Source organism: Ranitomeya imitator, chromosome 5, assembly GCF_032444005.1.
Source record: "Ranitomeya imitator isolate aRanImi1 chromosome 5, aRanImi1.pri, whole genome shotgun sequence".
In the NCBI taxonomy this organism is placed as follows: domain Eukaryota; kingdom Metazoa; phylum Chordata; class Amphibia; order Anura; family Dendrobatidae; genus Ranitomeya; species Ranitomeya imitator.
In genome coordinates, this window is record NC_091286.1 from 687,937,938 (window position 1) to 687,957,460 (window position 19,523).

The 19,523-nt window shown below is 58.6% G+C and overlaps 1 protein-coding gene across 2 annotated transcripts in view; it reads left to right on the forward strand.

Annotated features, from left to right (window-relative positions):
- Nucleotides 1–549: 549 nt before the first annotated feature.
- EFR3B (EFR3 homolog B) overlaps nucleotides 550–19,523 on the forward strand; it is a 164,968-nt gene continuing 145,994 nt past the window's right edge. Inside the window, exon 1 of one of the 2 annotated variants that reach the window (XM_069728430.1) lies at nucleotides 550–618. In XM_069728430.1, the coding sequence (XP_069584531.1) occupies nucleotides 612–618 (7 nt within the window). In that variant the 5' untranslated portion in view covers nucleotides 550–611. The remainder of the gene's footprint in view (nucleotides 619–19,523) is intronic. The other variant, XM_069728431.1, reaches the window with a different exon arrangement.

Consider the following 19,523-nt stretch of genomic DNA (forward strand, 5'->3'; position numbering starts at 1 on the left):
CACTGGCCCTAATCTACCGCTGACTGGCCCTAACGTGTGCGGAGGTTGGCCCCCTACAGTTGCACAAATAGCACCCCCCAACCCGCTCCCTGGCGGCTCGCCCTTCCGCCCTATAAGGCCTTAATTAAAGGGGTGAGAAACAAATGATAAACTTATTAACACAATAATAACAGCTGAGTGCCCCGTGTGAGAGGAGCAGATCCCACTGACACTATCACACACCGCACACTGTGCTCAGCAGCAATGGTCACCGAGGACCGGCGCCTCATCAGACAGCACCGGGGGCTCCGCGGTCACTGCCTGCAGAGCACGGAGGAGGCGGGGAGAGCAGCGAGGTCCGGCAGCGCCTCCTGCAGGAGGAGACGGGCTGTGCTGTCAGTGCAGAGGATGAGGCTCCTCCACACCTCCCGGCTGCAGGGGGAGGGGAGCTGATAGAGCTGATGTGATGCATGATGGGAGCGGAGATATTTGCATAGAGCCCTCCCCCTCCCCGGGATAGGAGCTGAATGAGCCGCTCCAGCCGCTGCCAGCCCCCTCCATTCATCCCCAGCCCCCTCCCTGCTGCTGCTGAGCCGAGGAGGAGACACCGACAGCAGCGGCACAAAGCAGCGATGTATGGTAAGAACCCGGCTCCTCAGGGCACTGCCCCCCAGACACAGCCAGACCCCAAATGTAGGGCGCCCCGCATGCACCTGTGCAGAATGGTACCCATGTGCAGCCCCCCAAACTGCATGTCACCTGTACAGTATGACGCCCCTCCAGTGCAGCCCCCTCACTGCATGTCACCTGTACAGTATGACGCCCCTCCAGTGCAGCCCCCACACTGCATGTCACCTGTACAGTATGACGCCCCTCCAGTGCAGCCCCCACACTGCATGTCACCTGTACAGTATGATGCCCCTCCAGTGCAGCCCCCTCACTACATGTCACCTGTACAGTATGACGCCCCTCCAGTGCAGCCCCCTCACTTCATGTCACCTGTACAGTATGACGCCCCTCCAGTGCAGCCTCCTCACTGCATGTCACCTGTACAGTATGACGCCCCTCCAGTGCAGCCTCCTCACTGCATGTCACCTGTACAGTATGACGCCCCTCCAGTGCAGCCCCCTCACTTCATGTCACCTGTACAGTATGACGCCCCTCCAGTGCTGCCCCCACACTGCATGTCACCTGTACAGTATGACGCCCCTCCAGTGCTGCCCCCCTCACTACATGTCACCTGTACAGTATGACGCCCCTCCAGTGCTGCCCCCCTCACTGCATGTCACCTGTACACTATGACGCCCCTCCAGTGCAGCCCCCTCACTGCATGTCACCTGTACAGTATGACGCCCCTCCAGTGCAGCCCCCCAAACTGCATGTCACCTGTACAGTATGACGCCCCTCCAGTGCTGCCCCCCTCACTGCATGTCACCTGTACAGTATGACGCCCCTCCAGTGCAGCCCCCTCACTGCATGTCACCTGTACACTATAACGCCCCTCCAGTGCTGCCCCCCTCACTGCATGTCACCTGTACAGTATGACGCCCCTCCAGTGCTGCCCCCACACTGCATGTCACCTGTACAGTATGACGCCCCTCCAGTGCTGCCCCCCTCACTGCATGTCACCTGTACACTATGACGCCCCTCCAGTGCAGCCCCCTCACTGCATGTCACCTGTACAGTATGACGCCCCTCCAGTGCAGCCCCCACACTGCATGTCACCTGTACAGTATGATGCCCCTCCAGTGCAGCCCCCACACTGCATGTCACCTGTACACTATGACGCCCCTCCAGTGCAGCCCCCTCACTGCATGTCACCTGTACACTATAACGCCCCTCCAGTGCAGCCCCCTCACTGCATGTCACCTGTACAGTATGATGCCCCTCCAGTGCAGCCCCCACACTGCATGTCACCTGTACACTATGACGCCCCTCCAGTGCAGCCCCCTCACTGCATGTCACCTGTACAGTATGACGCCCCTCCAGTGCTGCCCCCACACTGCATGTCACCTGTACACTATGACGCCCCTCCAGTGCTGCCCCCACACTGCATGTCACCTGTACACTATGACGCCCCTCCAGTGCAGCCCCCTCACTACATGTCACCTGTACAGTATGACGCCCCTCCAGTGCAGCCCCCTCACTGCATGTCACCTGTACAGTATGACGCCCCTCCAGTGCAGCCCCCTCACTACATGTCACCTGTACACTATGACGCCCCTCCAGTGCAGCCCCCTCACTGCATGTCACCTGTACAGTATGACGCCCCTCCAGTGCAGCCCCCTCACTACATGTCACCTGTACACTATGACGCCCCTCCAGTGCAGCCCCCTCACTGCATGTCACCTGTACAGTATGATGCCCCTCCAGTGCGGCCCCCTCACTGCATGTCACCTGTACACTATGACGCCCCTCCAGTGCAGCCCCCTCACTACATGTCACCTGTACACTATGACGCCCCTCCAGTGCAGCCCCCTCACTGCATGTCACCTGTACAGTATGACGCCCCTCCAGTGCAGCCCCCTCACTACATGTCACCTGTACACTATGACGCCCCTCCAGTGCAGCCCCCTCACTGCATGTCACCTGTACAGTATGACGCCCCTCCAGTGCAGCCCCCTCACTACATGTCACCTGTACACTATGACGCCCCTCCAGTGCAGCCCCCTCACTGCATGTCACCTGTACAGTATGACGCCCCTCCAGTGCAGCCCCGTCACTGCATGTCACCTGTACAGTATGACGCCCCTCCAGTGCAGCCCCCTCACTACATGTCACCTGTACACTATGACGCCCCTCCAGTGCAGCCCCCTCACTGCATGTCACCTGTACAGTATGACGCCCCTCCAGTGCAGCCCCCTCACTACATGTCACCTGTACACTATGACGCCCCTCCAGTGCAGCCCCCTCACTGCATGTCACCTGTACAGTATGATGCCCCTCCAGTGCAGCCCCCACACTGCATGTCACCTGTACAGTATGACGCCCCTCCAGTGCAGCCCCCCTCACTGCATGTCACCTGTACAGTATGACGCCCCTCCAGTGCAGCCCCCACACTGCATGTCACCTGTACAGTATGACGCCCCTCCAGCACAGCCCCCTCACTGCATGTCACCTGTACAGTATGACGCTCCTCAAGTGCAGCCTCCTCACTACATGTCACCTGTACACTATGACGCCCCTCCAGTGCAGCCCCCTCACTGCATGTCACCTGTACAGTATGACGCCCCTCCAGTGCAGCCCCCTCACTACATGTCACCTGTACACTATGACGCCCCTCCAGTGCGGCCCCCTCACTGCATGTCACCTGTACACTATGACGCCCCTCCAGTGCAGCCCCCTCACTGCATGTCACCTGTACAGTATGACGCCCCTCCAGTGCAGCCCCCTCACTGCATGTCACCTGTACAGTATGACGCCCCTCCAGTGCAGCCCCCTCACTACATGTCACCTGTACACTATGACGCCCCTCCAGTGCAGCCCCCTCACTGCATGTCACCTGTACAGTATGACGCCCCTCCAGTGCGGCCCCCTCACTGCATGTCACCTGTACACTATGACGCCCCTCCAGTGCAGCCCCCTCACTGCATGTCACCTGTACAGTATGATGCCCCTCCAGTGCAGCCCACCTCACTGCATGTCACCTGTACAGTATGATGCCCCTCCAGTGCTGCCCCCACACTGCATGTCACCTGTACACTATGACGCCCCTCCAGTGCTGCCCCCACACTGCATGTCACCTGTACACTATGACGCCCCTCCAGTACAGCCCCCTCACTGCATGTCACCTGTACAGTATGACGCCCCTCCAGTGCAGCCCCCACACTGCATGTCACCTGTACACTATGACGCCCCTCCAGTGCAGCCCCCTCACTGCATGTCACCTGTACAGTATGACGCCCCTCCAGTGCAGCCCCCCTCACTGCATGTCACCTGTACAGTATAATGCCCCTCCAGTGCAGCCCCCTCACTGCATGTCACCTGTACAGTATGACGCCCCTCCAGTGCTGCACCCTCACTGTATGTCACCTGTACAGTATGACGCCCCTCCAGTGCTGCCCCCACACTGCATGTCACCTGTACACTATGACGCCCCTCCAGTGCAGCCCCCTCACTGCATGTCACCTGTACAGTATGACGCCCCTCCAGTGCTGCCCCCACACTGCATGTCACCTGTACACTATGACGCCCCTCCAGTGCAGCCCCCTCACTGCATGTCACCTGTACAGTATGATGACCCTCCAGTGCAGCCCCCTCACTGCATGTCACCTGTACAGTATAATGCCCCTCCAGTGCAGCCCCCTCACTACATGTCACCTGTACAGTATGACGCCCCTCCAGTGCAGCCCCCCTCACTGCATGTCACCTGTACAGTATATTGCCCCTCCAGTGCAGCCCCCTCACTGCATGTCACCTGTACAGTATAATGCCCCTCCAGTGCAGCCCCCTCACTGCATGTCACCTGTACAGTATAATGCCCCTCCAGTGCAGCCCCCTCACTGCATGTCACCTGTACAGTATGACGCCCCTCCAGTGCAGCCCCCTCACTGCATGTCACCTGTACAGTATGACGCCCCTCCAGTGCAGCCCCCTCACTGTATGTCACCTGTACAGTATGACGCCCCTCCTGTGCTGCCCCCACACTGCATGTCACCTGTACACTATGACGCCCCTCCAGTGCAGCCCCCTCACTGCATGTCACCTGTACAGTATGATGCCCCTCCAGTGCAGCCTCCTCACTGAATGTCACCTGTACAGTATAATGCCCCTCCAGTGCAGCCCCCTCACTACATGTCACCTGTACAGTATGACGCCCCTCCAGTGCAGCCCCCCTCACTGCATGTCACCTGTACAGTATAATGCCCCTCCAGTGCAGCCCCCTCACTACATGTCACCTGTACAGTATGACGCCCCTCCAGTGCAGCCCCCTCACTGTATGTCACCTGTACAGTATGACGCCCCTCCAGTGCTGCCCCCACACTGCATGTCACCTGTACACTATGACGCCCCTCCAGTGCAGCCCCCTCACTGCATGTCACCTGTACAGTATGATGCCCCTCCAGTGCAGCCCCCTCACTGCATGTCACCTGTACAGTATAATGCCCCTCCAGTGCAGCCCCCTCACTACATGTCACCTGTACAGTATGACGCCCCTCCAGTGCAGCCCCCCTCACTGCATGTCACCTGTACAGTATAATGCCCCTCCAGTGCAGCCCCCTCACTACATGTCACCTGTACAGTATGACGCCCCTCCAGTGCAGCCCCCCAAACTGCATGTCACCTGTACAGTATGACGCCCCTCCAGTGCAGCCCCCTCACTGCATGTCACCTGTACAGTATAATGCCCCTCCAGTGCAGCCCCCTCACTACATGTCACCTGTACAGTATGACGCCCCTCCAGTGCAGCCCCCTCACTGCATGTCACCTGTACAGTATGACGCCCCTCCAGTGCTGCCCCCACACTGCATGTCACCTGTACACTATGACGCCCCTCCAGTGCAGCCCCCTCACTGCATGTCACCTGTACAGTATGATGCCCCTCCAGTGCAGCCCCCCTCACGGCATGTCACCTGTACAGTATGACGCCCCTCCAGTGCAGCCCCCCAAACTGCATGTCACCTGTACAGTATGACGCCCCTCCAGTGCTGCCCCCACACTGCATGTCACCTGTACACTATGACACCCCTCCAGTGCAGCCCCCCTCACTGCATGTCACCTGTACAGTATGACGCCCCTCCAGTGCAGCCCCCTCACTGCATGTCACCTGTACAGTATGACGCCCCTCCAGTGCAGCCCCCTCACTTCATGTCACCTGTACAGTATGACGCCCCTCCAGTGCTGCCCCCCTCACTGCATGTCACCTGTACAGTATGACGCCCCTCCAGTGCAGCCCCCTCACTGCATGTCACCTGTACACTATAACGCCCCTCCAGTGCAGCCCCCTCACTGCATGTCACCTGTACAGTATGATGCCCCTCCAGTGCAGCCCCCACACTGCATGTCACCTGTACACTATGACGCCCCTCCAGTGCAGCCCCCTCACTGCATGTCACCTGTACAGTATGACGCCCCTCCAGTGCAGCCCCCTCACTACATGTCACCTGTACACTATGACGCCCCTCCAGTGCAGCCCCCTCACTGCATGTCACCTGTATAGTATGACGCCCCTCCAGTGCAGCCCCCTCACTACATGTCACCTGTACACTATGACGCTCCTCCAGTGCAGCCCCCTCACTACATGTCACCTGTACACTATGACGCCCCTCCAGTGCAGCCCCCTCACTGCATGTCACCTGTACAGTATGATGCCCCTCCAGTGCGGCCCCCTCACTGCATGTCACCTGTACACTATGACGCCCCTCCAGTGCAGCCCCCTCACTACATGTCACCTGTACACTATGACGCCCCTCCAGTGCAGCCCCCTCACTGCATGTCACCTGTACAGTATGACGCCCCTCCAGTGCAGCCCCCTCACTACATGTCACCTGTACACTATGACGCCCCTCCAGTGCAGCCCCCTCACTACATGTCACCTGTACACTATGACGCCCCTCCAGTGCAGCCCCCTCACTGCATGTCACCTGTACAGTATGACGCCCCTCCAGTGCAGCCCCCTCACTACATGTCACCTGTACACTATGACGCCCCTCCAGTGCAGCCCCCTCACTGCATGTCACCTGTACAGTATGACGCCCCTCCAGTGCAGCCCCCTCACTGCATGTCACCTGTACAGTATGACGCCCCTCCAGTGCAGCCCCCTCACTACATGTCACCTGTACACTATGACGCCCCTCCAGTGCAGCCCCCTCACTGCATGTCACCTGTACAGTATGACGCCCCTCCAGTGCAGCCCCCTCACTACATGTCACCTGTACACTATGACGCCCCTCCAGTGCAGCCCCCTCACTGCATGTCACCTGTACAGTATGATGCCCCTCCAGTGCAGCCCCCACACTGCATGTCACCTGTACAGTATGACGCCCCTCCAGTGCAGCCCCCCTCACTGCATGTCACCTGTACAGTATGACGCCCCTCCAGTGCAGCCCCCACACTGCATGTCACCTGTACAGTATGACGCCCCTCCAGCACAGCCCCCTCACTGCATGTCACCTGTACAGTATGACGCTCCTCAAGTGCAGCCTCCTCACTACATGTCACCTGTACACTATGACGCCCCTCCAGTGCAGCCCCCTCACTGCATGTCACCTGTACAGTATGATGCCCCTCCAGTGCAGCCCCCTCACTACATGTCACCTGTACACTATGACGCCCCTCCAGTGCGGCCCCCTCACTGCATGTCACCTGTACACTGTGACGCCCCTCCAGTGCAGCCCCCTCACTGCATGTCACCTGTACAGTATGACGCCCCTCCAGTGCAGCCCCCTCACTGCATGTCACCTGTACAGTATGACGCCCCTCCAGTGCAGCCCCCTCACTACATGTCACCTGTACACTATGACGCCCCTCCAGTGCAGCCCCCTCACTGCATGTCACCTGTACAGTATGACGCCCCTCCAGTGCGGCCCCCTCACTGCATGTCACCTGTACACTATGACGCCCCTCCAGTGCAGCCCCCTCACTGCATGTCACCTGTACAGTATGATGCCCCTCCAGTGCAGCCCACCTCACTGCATGTCACCTGTACAGTATGATGCCCCTCCAGTGCTGCCCCCACACTGCATGTCACCTGTACACTATGACGCCCCTCCAGTGCTGCCCCCACACTGCATGTCACCTGTACACTATGACGCCCCTCCAGTGCAGCCCCCTCACTGCATGTCACCTGTACAGTATGACGCCCCTCCAGTGCAGCCCCCACACTGCATGTCACCTGTACACTATGACGCCCCTCCAGTGCAGCCCCCTCACTGCATGTCACCTGTACAGTATGACGCCCCTCCAGTGCAGCCCCCCTCACTGCATGTCACCTGTACAGTATAATGCCCCTCCAGTGCAGCCCCCTCACTGCATGTCACCTGTACAGTATGACGCCCCTCCAGTGCTGCCCCCACACTGCATGTCACCTGTACACTATGACGCCCCTCCAGTGCAGCCCCCTCACTGCATGTCACCTGTACAGTATGATGCCCCTCCAGTGCAGCCCCCTCACTGCATGTCACCTGTACAGTATAATGCCCCTCCAGTGCAGCCCCCTCACTACATGTCACCTGTACAGTATGACGCCCCTCCAGTGCAGCCCCCCTCACTGCATGTCACCTGTACAGTATAATGCCCCTCCAGTGCAGCCCCCTCACTGCATGTCACCTGTACAGTATAATGCCCCTCCAGTGCAGCCCCCTCACTGCATGTCACCTGTACAGTATAATGCCCCTCCAGTGCAGCCCCCTCACTACATGTCACCTGTACAGTATGACGCCCCTCCAGTGCAGCCCCCTCACTGCATGTCACCTGTACAGTATGACGCCCCTCCAGTGCTGCCCCCACACTGCATGTCACCTGTACACTATGACGCCCCTCCAGTGCAGCCCCCTCACTGCATGTCACCTGTACAGTATGATGCCCCTCCAGTGCAGCCCCCCTCACGGCATGTCACCTGTACAGTATGACGCCCCTCCAGTGCAGCCCCCCAAACTGCATGTCACCTGTACAGTATGACGCCCCTCCAGTGCTGCCCCCACACTGCATGTCACCTGTACACTATGACGCCCCTCCAGTGCAGCCCCCCTCACTGCATGTCACCTGTACAGTATGACGCCCCTCCAGTGCAGCCCCCTCACTGCATGTCACCTGTACAGTATGACGCCCCTCCAGTGCAGCCCCCTCACTTCATGTCACCTGTACAGTATGACGCCCCTCCAGTGCTGCCCCCCTCACTGCATGTCACCTGTACAGTATGACGCCCCTCCAGTGCAGCCCCCTCACTTCATGTCACCTGTACAGTATGACGCCCCTCCAGTGCTGCCCCCCTCACTGCATGTCACCTGTACAGTATGACGCCCCTCCAGTGCAGCCCCCTCACTGCATGTCACCTGTACAGTATGACGCCCCTCCAGTGCTGCCCCCACACTGCATGTCACCTGTACACTATGACGCCCCTCCAGTGCAGCCCCCTCACTACATGTCACCTGTACAGTATAATGCCCCTCCAGTGCAGCCCCCTCACTACATGTTACCTGTACAGTATGACGCCCCTCCAGTGCAGCCCCCTCACTTCATGTCACCTGTACAGTATGACGCCCCTCCAGTGCTGCCCCCCTCACTGCATGTCACCTGTACAGTATAATGCCCCTCCAGTGCAGCCCCCTCACTGCATGTCACCTGTACAGTATGACGCCCCTCCAGTGCAGCCCCCTCACTGCATGTCACCTGTACACTATGACGCCCCTCCAGTGCAGCCCCCTCACTGCATGTCACCTGTACAGTATGACGCCCCTCCAGTGCAGTCCCCTCACTACATGTCACCTGTACAGTATAATGCCCCTCCAGTGCAGCCCCCTCACTGCATGTCACCTGTACAGTATGACGCCCCTCCAGTGCAGCCCCCTCACTTCATGTCACCTGTACAGTATAATGCCCCTCCAGTGCAGCCCCCTCACTACATGTCACCTGTACAGTATGATGCCCCTCCAGTGCAGCCCCCCTCACTGCACGTCACCTGTACAGTATGACGCCCCTCCAGTGCAGCCCCCTCACTGCACGTCACCTGTACAGTATGACGCCCCTCCAGTGCAGCCCCCTCACTTCATGTCACCTGTACAGTATGACGCCCCTCCAGTGCAGCCCCCTCACTACATGTCACCTGTACAGTATGACGCCCCTCCAGTGCAGCCCCCTCACTGCACGTCACCTGTACAGTATGACGCCCCTCCAGTGCAGCCCCCTCACTTCATGTCACCTGTACAGTATGACGCCCCTCCAGTGCAGCCCCCTCACTACATGTCACCTGTACACTATGACGCCCCTCCAGTGCAGCCCCCTCACTGCATGTCACCTGTACACTATGACGCCCCTCCAGTGCTGCCCCCCTCACTGCATGTCACCTGTACAGTATAATGCCCCTCCAGTGCAGCCCCCTCACTACATGTCACCTGTACAGTATGATGCCCCTCCAGTGCAGCCCCCTCACTGCATGTCACCTGTACAGTATGACGCCCCTCCAGTGCAGCCCCCTCACTTCATGTCACCTGTACAGTATAATGCCCCTCCAGTGCAGCCCCCTCACTACATGTCACCTGTACAGTATGACGCCCCTCCAGTGCAGCCCCCTCACTGCACGTCACCTGTACAGTATGACGCCCCTCCAGTGCAGCCCCCTCACTTCATGTCACCTGTACAGTATGTCGCCCCTCCAGTGCAGCCCCCTCACTACATGTCACCTGTACAGTATGACGCCCCTCCAGTGCAGCCCCCTCACTACATGTCACCTGTACAGTATGACGCCCCTCCAGTGCAGCCCCCTCACTGCACGTCACCTGTACAGTATGACGCCCCTCCAGTGCAGCCCCCTCACTTCACGTCACCTGTACAGTATGACGCCCCTCCAGTGCAGCCCCCTCACTACATGTCACCTGTACAGTATGACGCCCCTCCAGTGCAGCCCCCTCACTTCATGTCACCTGTACAGTATGACGCCCCTCCAGTGCAGCCCCCTCACTGCATGTCACCTGTACAGTATGACGCACCTCCAGTGCAGCCCCCTCACTGCATGTCACCTGTACAGTATGACGCCCCTCCAGTGCAGCCCCCTCACTGCATGTCACCTGTACAGTATGACGCCCCTCCAGTGCAGCCCCCTCACTGCATGTCACCTGTACAGTATGACGCCCCTCCAGTGCAGCCCCCTCACTACATGTCACCTGTACAGTATGACGCCCCTCCAGTGCAGCCCCCTCACTTCATGTCACCTGTACAGTATGATGCCCCTCCAGTGCAGCCCCCTCACTTCATGTCACCTGTACAGTATGATGCCCCTCCAGTGCAGCCCCCTCACTACATGTCACCTGTACAGTATGACGCCCCTCCAGTGCAGCCCCCTCACTGCATGTCACCTGTACAGTATGACGCCCCTCCAGTGCAGCCCCCCTTCACTGCATGTCACCTGTACAGTATGACGCCCCTCCAGTGCAGCCCCCCTCACTGCATGTCACCTGTACAGTATAATGCCCCTCCAGTGCAGCCCCCTCACTACATGTCACCTGTACAGTATGACGCCCCTCCAGTGCAGCCCCCCTCACTGCATGTCACCTGTACAGTATGACGCCCCTCCAGTGCAGCCCCCTCATTGCATGTCACCTGTACAGTATGACGCCCCTCCAGTGCAGCCCCCCTTCACTGCATGTCACCTGTACAGTATGACGCCCCTCCAGTGCAGCCCCCCTCACTGCATGTCACCTGTACAGTATAATGCCCCTCCAGTGCAGCCCCCTCACTACATGTCACCTGTACAGTATGACGCCCCTCCAGTGCAGCCCCCCTCACTGCATGTCACCTGTACGGTATGACGCCCCTCCAGTGCAGCCCCCTCACTGCATGTCACCTGTACAGTATGACGCCCCTCCAGTGCAGCCCCCTCACTTCATGTCACCTGTACAGTATGACGCCCCTCCAGTGCAGCCCCCTCACTACATGTCACCTGTACAGTATGACGCCCCTCCAGTGCAGCCCCCTCACTGCATGTCACCTGTACAGTATGACGCCCCTCCAGTGCAGCCCCCTCACTGCATGTCACCTGTACAGTATGACGCCCCTCCAGTGCAGCCCCCTCACTTCATGTCACCTGTACAGTATGACGCCCCTCCAGTGCAGCCCCCTCACTTCATGTCACCTGTACAGTATGACGCCCCTCCAGTGCAGCCCCCTCACTACATGTCACCTGTACAGTATGACGCCCCTCCAGTGCAGCCCCCTCACTGCATGTCACCTGTACAGTATGACGCCCCTCCAGTGCAGCCCCCTCACTGCATGTCACCTGTACAGTATGACGCCCCTCCAGTGCAGCCCCCTCACTGCATGTCACCTGTACAGTATGACGCCCCTCCAGTGCAGCCCCCTCACTGCATGTCACCTGTACAGTATGACGCCCCTCCAGTGCAGCCCCCTCACTACATGTCACCTGTACAGTATGACGCCCCTCCAGTGCAGCCCCCTCACTGCATGTCACCTGTACAGTATGACGCCCCTCCAGTGCAGCCCCCTCACTGCATGTCACCTGTACAGTATGACGCCCCTCCAGTGCAGCCCCCCTCACTGCATGTCACCTGTACAGTATGACGCCCCTCCAGTGCAGCCCCCCTCACTGCATGTCACCTGTACGGTATGACGCCCTTCTAGTGCAGCCCCCTCACTGCATGTCACCTGTACAGAATGACACCCCTCCAGTGCAGCCCCCTCACTTCATGTCACCTGTACAGTATGACGCCCCTCCAGTGCAGCCCCCTCACTACATGTCACCTGTACAGTATGACGCCCCTCCAGTGCAGCCCCCTCACTGCATGTCACCTGTACAGTATGACGCCCCTCCAGTGCAGCTCCCTCACTTCATGTCACCTGTACAGTATGACGCCCCTCCAGTGCAGCCCCCTCACTGCATGTCACCTGTACAGTATGACGCCCCTCCATTGCAGCCCCCTCACTGCATGTCACCTGTACAGTATGACGCCCCTCCAGTGCAGCCCCCTCACTGCATGTCACCTGTACAGTATGACGCCCCTCCAGTGCAGCCCCCTCACTGCATGTCACCTGTACAGTATGACGCCCCTCCAGTGCAGCCCCCTCACTTCATGTCACCTGTACAGTATGATGCCCCTCCAGTGCAGCCCCCTCACTGCATGTCACCTGTACAGTATGACGCCCCTCCAGTGCAGCCCCCTCACTGCATGTCACCTGTACAGTATGACGCCCCTCCAGTGCAGCCCCCTCACTGCATGTCACCTGTACAGTATGACGCCCCTGCAGTGCAGCCCCCCTCACTGCATGTCACCTGTACAGTATGACGCCCCTCCAGTGCAGCCCCCTCACTGCATGTCACCTGTACATTATGACGCCCCTCCAGTGCAGCCCCCCTCACTGCATGTCACCTGTACAGTATGACGCCCCTCCAGTGCAGCCCCCCTCACTCCATGTCACCTGTACAGTATCACGCCCCTCCAGTGCAGCCCCCCTCACTTCATGTCACCTGTACAGTATGACGCCCCTCCAGTGCAGCCCCCTCACTACATGTCACCTGTACAGTATGACGCCCCTCCAGTGCAGCCCCCCAAACTGCATGTCACCTGTACAGTATGACGCCCCTCCAGTGCAGCCCCCTCACTGCATGTCACCTGTACAGTATGACGCCCCTCCAGTGCAGCCCCCTCACTGCATGTCACCTGTACAGTATGATGCCCCTCCAGTGCAGCCCCCCTCACTTCATGTCACCTGTACAGTATGACGCCCCTCCACTGCAGCCCCCTCACTACATGTCACCTGTACAGTATGACGCCCCTCCAGTGCAGCCCCCTCACTGCATGTCACCTGTACATTATGACGCCCCTCCAGTGCAGCCCCCCTCACTGCATGTCACCTGTACAGTATGACGCCCCTCCAGTGCAGCCCCCCTCACTCCATGTCACCTGTACAGTATGACGCCCCTCCAGTGCAGCCCCCCTCACTTCATGTCACCTGTACAGTATGACGCCCCTCCAGTGCAGCCCCCTCACTACATGTCACCTGTACAGTATGACGCCCCTCCAGTGCAGCCCCCCAAACTGCATGTCACCTGTACAGTATGACGCCCCTCCAGTGCAGCCCCCTCACTGCATGTCACCTGTACAGTATGACGCCCCTCCAGTGCAGCCCCCTCACTGCATGTCACCTGTACAGTATGATGCCCCTCCAGTGCAGCCCCCCTCACTTCATGTCACCTGTACAGTATGTGCCCCTCCAGTGCAGCCCCCTCACTACATGTCACCTGTACAGTATGACGCCCCTCCAGTGCAGCCCCCCAAACTGCATGTCACCTGTACAGTATGACGCCCCTCCAGTGCAGCCCCCCTCACTGCATGTCACCTGTACAGTATGACGCCCCTCCAGTGCAGCCCCCTCACTGCATGTCACCTGTACAGTATGACGCCCCTCCAGTGCAGCCCCCCTCACTTCATGTCACCTGTACAGTATGACGCACCTCCAGTGCAGCCCCCTCACTACATGTCACCTGTACAGTATGACGCCCCTCCAGTGCAGCCCCCCAAACTGCATGTCACCTGTACAGTATGACGCCCCTCCAGTGCAGCCCCCCTCACTGCATGTCACCTGTACAGTATGACGCCCCTCCAGTGCAGCCCCCTCACTTCATGTCACCTGTACAGTATGATGCCCCTCCAGTGCAGCCCCCTCACTGCATGTCACCTGTACAGTATGACGCCCCTCCAGTGCAGCCCCCTCACTGCATGTCACCTGTACAGTATGACGCCCCTCCAGTGCAGCCCCCCAAACTGCATGTCACCTGTACAATATGATGCCCCTCCAGTGCAGCCCCCTCACTGCATGTCACCTGTACAGTATGACGCCCCTCCAGTGCAGCCCCCCCTCACTGCATGTCACCTGTACAGTATGACGCCCCTCCAGTGCAGCCCCCTCACTGCATGTCACCTGTACAGAATGACGCCCCTCCAGTGCAGCCCCCTCACTGCATGTCACCTGTACAGTATGACGCCCCTCCAGTGCAGCCCCCCAAACTGCATGTCACCTGTACAGTATGACGCCCCTCCAGTGCAGCCCCCTCACTGCATGTCACCTGTACAGTATGACGCCCCTCCAGTGCAGCCCCCCCAAACTGCATGTCACCTGTACAGTATGACGCCCCTCCAGTGCAGCCCCCCAAACTGCATGTCACCTGTACAGAATGACGCCCCTCCAGTGCAGCCCCCCCTCACTGCATGCCACCTGTACAGTATGACGCCCCTCCAGTGCAGCCCCCCTCACTGCATGTCACCTGTACAGTATGACGCCCCTCCAGTGCAGCCCCCCTCACTGCATGTCACCTGTACAGTATGACGCCCCTCCAGTGCAGCCCCCCAAACTGCATGTCACCTGTACAGTATGATGCCCCTCCAGTGCAGCCACCCCTCACTGCATGCCACCTGTACAGTATGACGCCCCTCCAGTGCAGCCCCCTCACTGCATGTCACCTGTACAGTATGACGCCCCTCCAGTGCAGCCCCCCCAAACTGCATGTCACCTGTACAGTATGACACCCCTCCAGTGTAGCCCCCCAAACTGCATGTCACCTGTACAGTATGACGCCCCTCCAGTGCAGCCCCCTCACTGCATGTCACCTGTACAGTATGATGTCCCTCCAGCGCAGCCCCCCAAACTGCATGTCACCTGTACAGTATGACGCCCCTCCAGCGCAGCCCCCTCACTGCATGTCACCTGTACAGTATGACGCCCCTCCAGCGCAGTCCCCTCACTGTATGTCACCTGTACAGTATGACGCCCCTCCAGTGCAGCCCCCCTCACTGCATGTCACCTGTACAGTATGACGCCCCTCCAGTGCAGCCCCCCTCACTGTATGTCACCTGTACAGTATGATGCCCTCCAGTGCGGCCCCCCCTCACTGCATGTCACCTGTACAGTATGACGCCCTTCCAGTGCAGCCCACCTCACTGCATGTCACCTGTACAGTATGATGCCCTCCAGTGCAGCCCCCCTCACTGCATGTCACCTGTACAGTATGATGCCCCTCCAGTGCAGCCCCCCTCACGGCATGTCACCTGTACAGTTTGACGCCCCTCCAGTGCAGCCCCCTCACTGCATGTCACCTGTACAGTATGACGCCCCTCCAGTGCAGCCCCCCTCACTGCATGTCACCTGTACAGTATGACACCCCTCCAGTGCAGCCCCCTCACTGCATGTCACCTGTACAGTATGACGCCCCTCCAGCGCAGCCCCCTCACTGCATGTCACCTGTACAGTATGACGCCCCTCCAGTGCAGCCCCCCTCACTGCATGTCACCTGTACAGTATGACACCCCTCCAGTGCAGCCCCCTCACTGCATGTCACCTGTACAGTATGACACCCCTCCAGTGCAGCCCCCTCACTGCATGTCACCTGTACAGTATGACGCCCCTCCAGCACAGCCCCCTCACTGCATGTCACCTGTACAGTATGACGCCCCTCCAGCGCAGTCCCCTCACTGTATGTCACCTGTACAGTATGATGCCCCTCCAGTGCGGCCCCCCCTCACTGCATGTCACCTGTACAGTATGATGCCCCTCCAGTGCGGCCCCCCCTCACTGTATGTCACATGTACAGTATGACGCCCCTCCAGTGCGGCCCCCCCTCACTGTATGTCACCTGTACAGTATGATGCCCCTCCAGTGCGGCCCCCCCTCACTGCATGTCACCTGTACAGTATGACGCCCCTCCAGCGCAGCCCCCTCACTGTATGTCACCTGTACAGTATGATGCCCCTCCAGTGCGGCCCCCCCTCACTGCATGTCACCTGTACAGTATGACGCCCCTCCAGTGCAGCCCACCTCACTGCATGTCACCTGTACAGTATGATGCCCCTCCAGTGCAGCCCCCCTCACTGCATGTCACCTGTACAGTATGACGCCCCTCCAGTGCAGCCCACCTCACTGCATGTCACCTGTACAGTATGATGCCCCTCCAGCGCAGCCCCCCTCACTGCATGTCACCTGTACAGTATAATGCCCCTCCAGTGCAGCCCCCCTCACGGCATGTCACCTGTACAGTATGACGCCCCTCCAGTGCAGCCCCCTCACTGCATGTCACCTGTACAGTATGACGCCCCTCCAGTGCAGCCCCCCTCACTGCATGTCACCTGTACAGTATGACGCCCCTCCAGTGCAGCCCCCTCACTGCATGTCACCTGTACAGTATGACGCCCCTCCAGTGCAGCCCCCTCACTGCATATCACCTGTACAGTATGACGCCCCTCCAGTGCAGCCCCCTCACTGCATGTCACCTGTACAGTATAACGCCCCTCCAGTGCAGCCCCCTCACTGCATGTCACCTGTACAGTATGACGCCCCTCCAGTGCAGCCCCCTCACTCCATGTCACCTGTACAGTATGACGCCCCTCCAGTGCAGCCCCCTCACTGCATGTCACCTGTACAGTATGACGCCCCTCCAGTGCAGCCCCCCTCACTGCATGTCACCTGTACAGTATGACGCCCCTCCAGTGCAGCCCCCCTCACTGCATGTCACCTGTACAGTATGACGCCCCTCCAGTGCAGCCCCCTCACTGCATGTCACCTGTACAGTATAATGCCCCTCCAGTGCAGCCCCCCTCACTGCATGTCACCTGTACAGTATGATGCCCCTCCAGTGCAGCCCCCTCACGGCATGTCACCCCTGTACTGTAACAACCTAACAATACCTGTGACTTGACTGGTGCTGTACAGGACGCCTCTACACTGCCCCCCCCACTACATGTCAGCCCCCCATTACCCAACAGTGCACATCCCCCCTGCCCTGCAAAACACTGCAGCTCTATGACTCCCGATGTAATTACTCTGCACCCCAATATTTCAAGACCTTAGTGCCGAGCGCCCCCTGCACGGAAGAGCTTCCCCATCTCCTGCTTTACTCCGCAGCCCCCTATATCACTCCCAAACCCTATGTGACCCCCATTCCCTCATTGTGAGGTGTGCTGATAATATACGGCAGCCTGCACCCCTGCAGACCCCTCTGCACTGCATGTCACCCCCCACATTGCACAGACCCCACTACATTGGGCAGTGACCTGTCACCTCGGGGTCTCTGTATCTGCATGTCTCTGTACAGTGCCAGCTCTGGGGGTCCCTGAGTGGGGAGAGGGGCCGGGGACTCCCACCTGTTCTGTGTGTGGTCCTCACTGATGTCGTCACTGTGATCTGATCGATGAGATTTACAGGGGATGTCACTGGCTGCTCATCCATGATTGTACTACTACCACCCTCATCATCCTCAGTGTCTGCCCTGGCCGGGTCCTCCTGCTGCCCGCTGCGTCCTTGTATGCTCCAGTGTCTGCTCTGCCTGGGGATGGCTGTAATGTCTTTCCGGTCTTTTTGTTGTTGAGATCTATAGGGTGTTGTTTTGGAATTTCCCTTTAAGAAAGAGTTAACCATCAAATTCAGCTCTGCTACCTCTGCTCTGCTGCCTCTGCTCTGCTGTCTCTTCAGCTACCTCTGCTCTGCTGTCTCTTCAGCTACCTCTGCTCTGCTGTCTGTTCTGCTGCCTCTGTTCTGCTACCTCTGCTACATCTGCTCTGCTACATCTGCTCTGCTGTCTGTTCTGCTACCTCTGTTCTGCTTCCTCTGCTCTGCTGCCTCTGTTCTGCTACCTCTGTTCTGCTACCTCTGTTCTGCTACCTCTGTTCTGCTATCTCTGTTCTGATGCCTCTGTTCTGCTGCCTCGGTTCTGCTGCCTCTGCTCTGCTTCCTCTGCTCTGATGCCTCTGTTTTGCTACCTCTGTTCTGATGCCTCAGTTCTACTACCTCTGCTCTGCTACCTCTGTTCTGCTACCTCTTCTTTGCTGCCTTTGCTCTGCTGCTTCTGCTCTGCTACTTCTGCTCTTCTGCCTCTGGTCTGCTGCCTCTGTTCTGCTACCTCTGTTCTGATGCCTCAGTTCTGCTACCTCTGCTCTGCTGCCTCTGCTCTGCTACCTCTTCTTTGCTGCCTTTGATCTGCTGCCTCTGCTCTGCTGCCTCTGTTCTACTGCCTCTGCTCTGCTACCTCTGCTCTGCTGCCTCTGCTCTGCTACCTCTGCTCTGCTGCCTCTGTTCTGCTGCCTCTGTTCTGCTACCTCTGCTCTGTTACCTCTGTTCTGCTGCCTCTGTTTTGCTACCTCTGCTCTGCTGCCTCTGTTCTGCTGCCTCTGCTCTGCTGCCTCTGCTCTGCTGCCTCTGTTCTGCTACCTTTGCTCTGCTGCCTCTGTTCTGCTGCCTCTGCTCTGCTGCCTCTGCTCTGCTGCCTCTGTTCTGCTGCCTCTGCTCTGCTGCCTCTGTTCTGCTGCCTCTGCTCTGCTGCCTCTGTTCTGCTGCCTCTGCTCTACTACCTCTGTTCTGCTGCCTCTGTTCTGCTACCTCTGCTCTGCTGCCTCTGCTCTGCTGCCTCTGCTCTGCTGCCTCTGTTCTGCTACCTCTGCTGTGTTTAGATACTTTTTCATTGGTTTTGTTTTGATATTTGGATATTCTATGATACAAGGAGATGTTACAAGGTAATCGCCGTGTTCTATTTAACCCCTTGTTGTCTGAAGAGCTGACAATTTTGATTCACATTGATTGGAAAGAGTCATAACTACAACAGGTGCAGTTCTTCCGTCTGCACAGGATTATATGACACCCTCTGCTCGAATCCCGGAGTTTACAATTTAATTTTTAGTTAATGATGCACAGGCCACGCGAATACAGTCAATGGTGCACAGTGACAAACGTCAAAAATTAGGGCCCCTTTCAGGTTAACTCCATACAGAACCTGAACCAAGATCGACTTATGTTTGTGTGCCCCACCCCCGAGGATCCAATTCTTTGTAACCAAAGAGCTTACAATCCAATTACTTGTTTCCAGTAGTTACAGATTAAACCACATGATG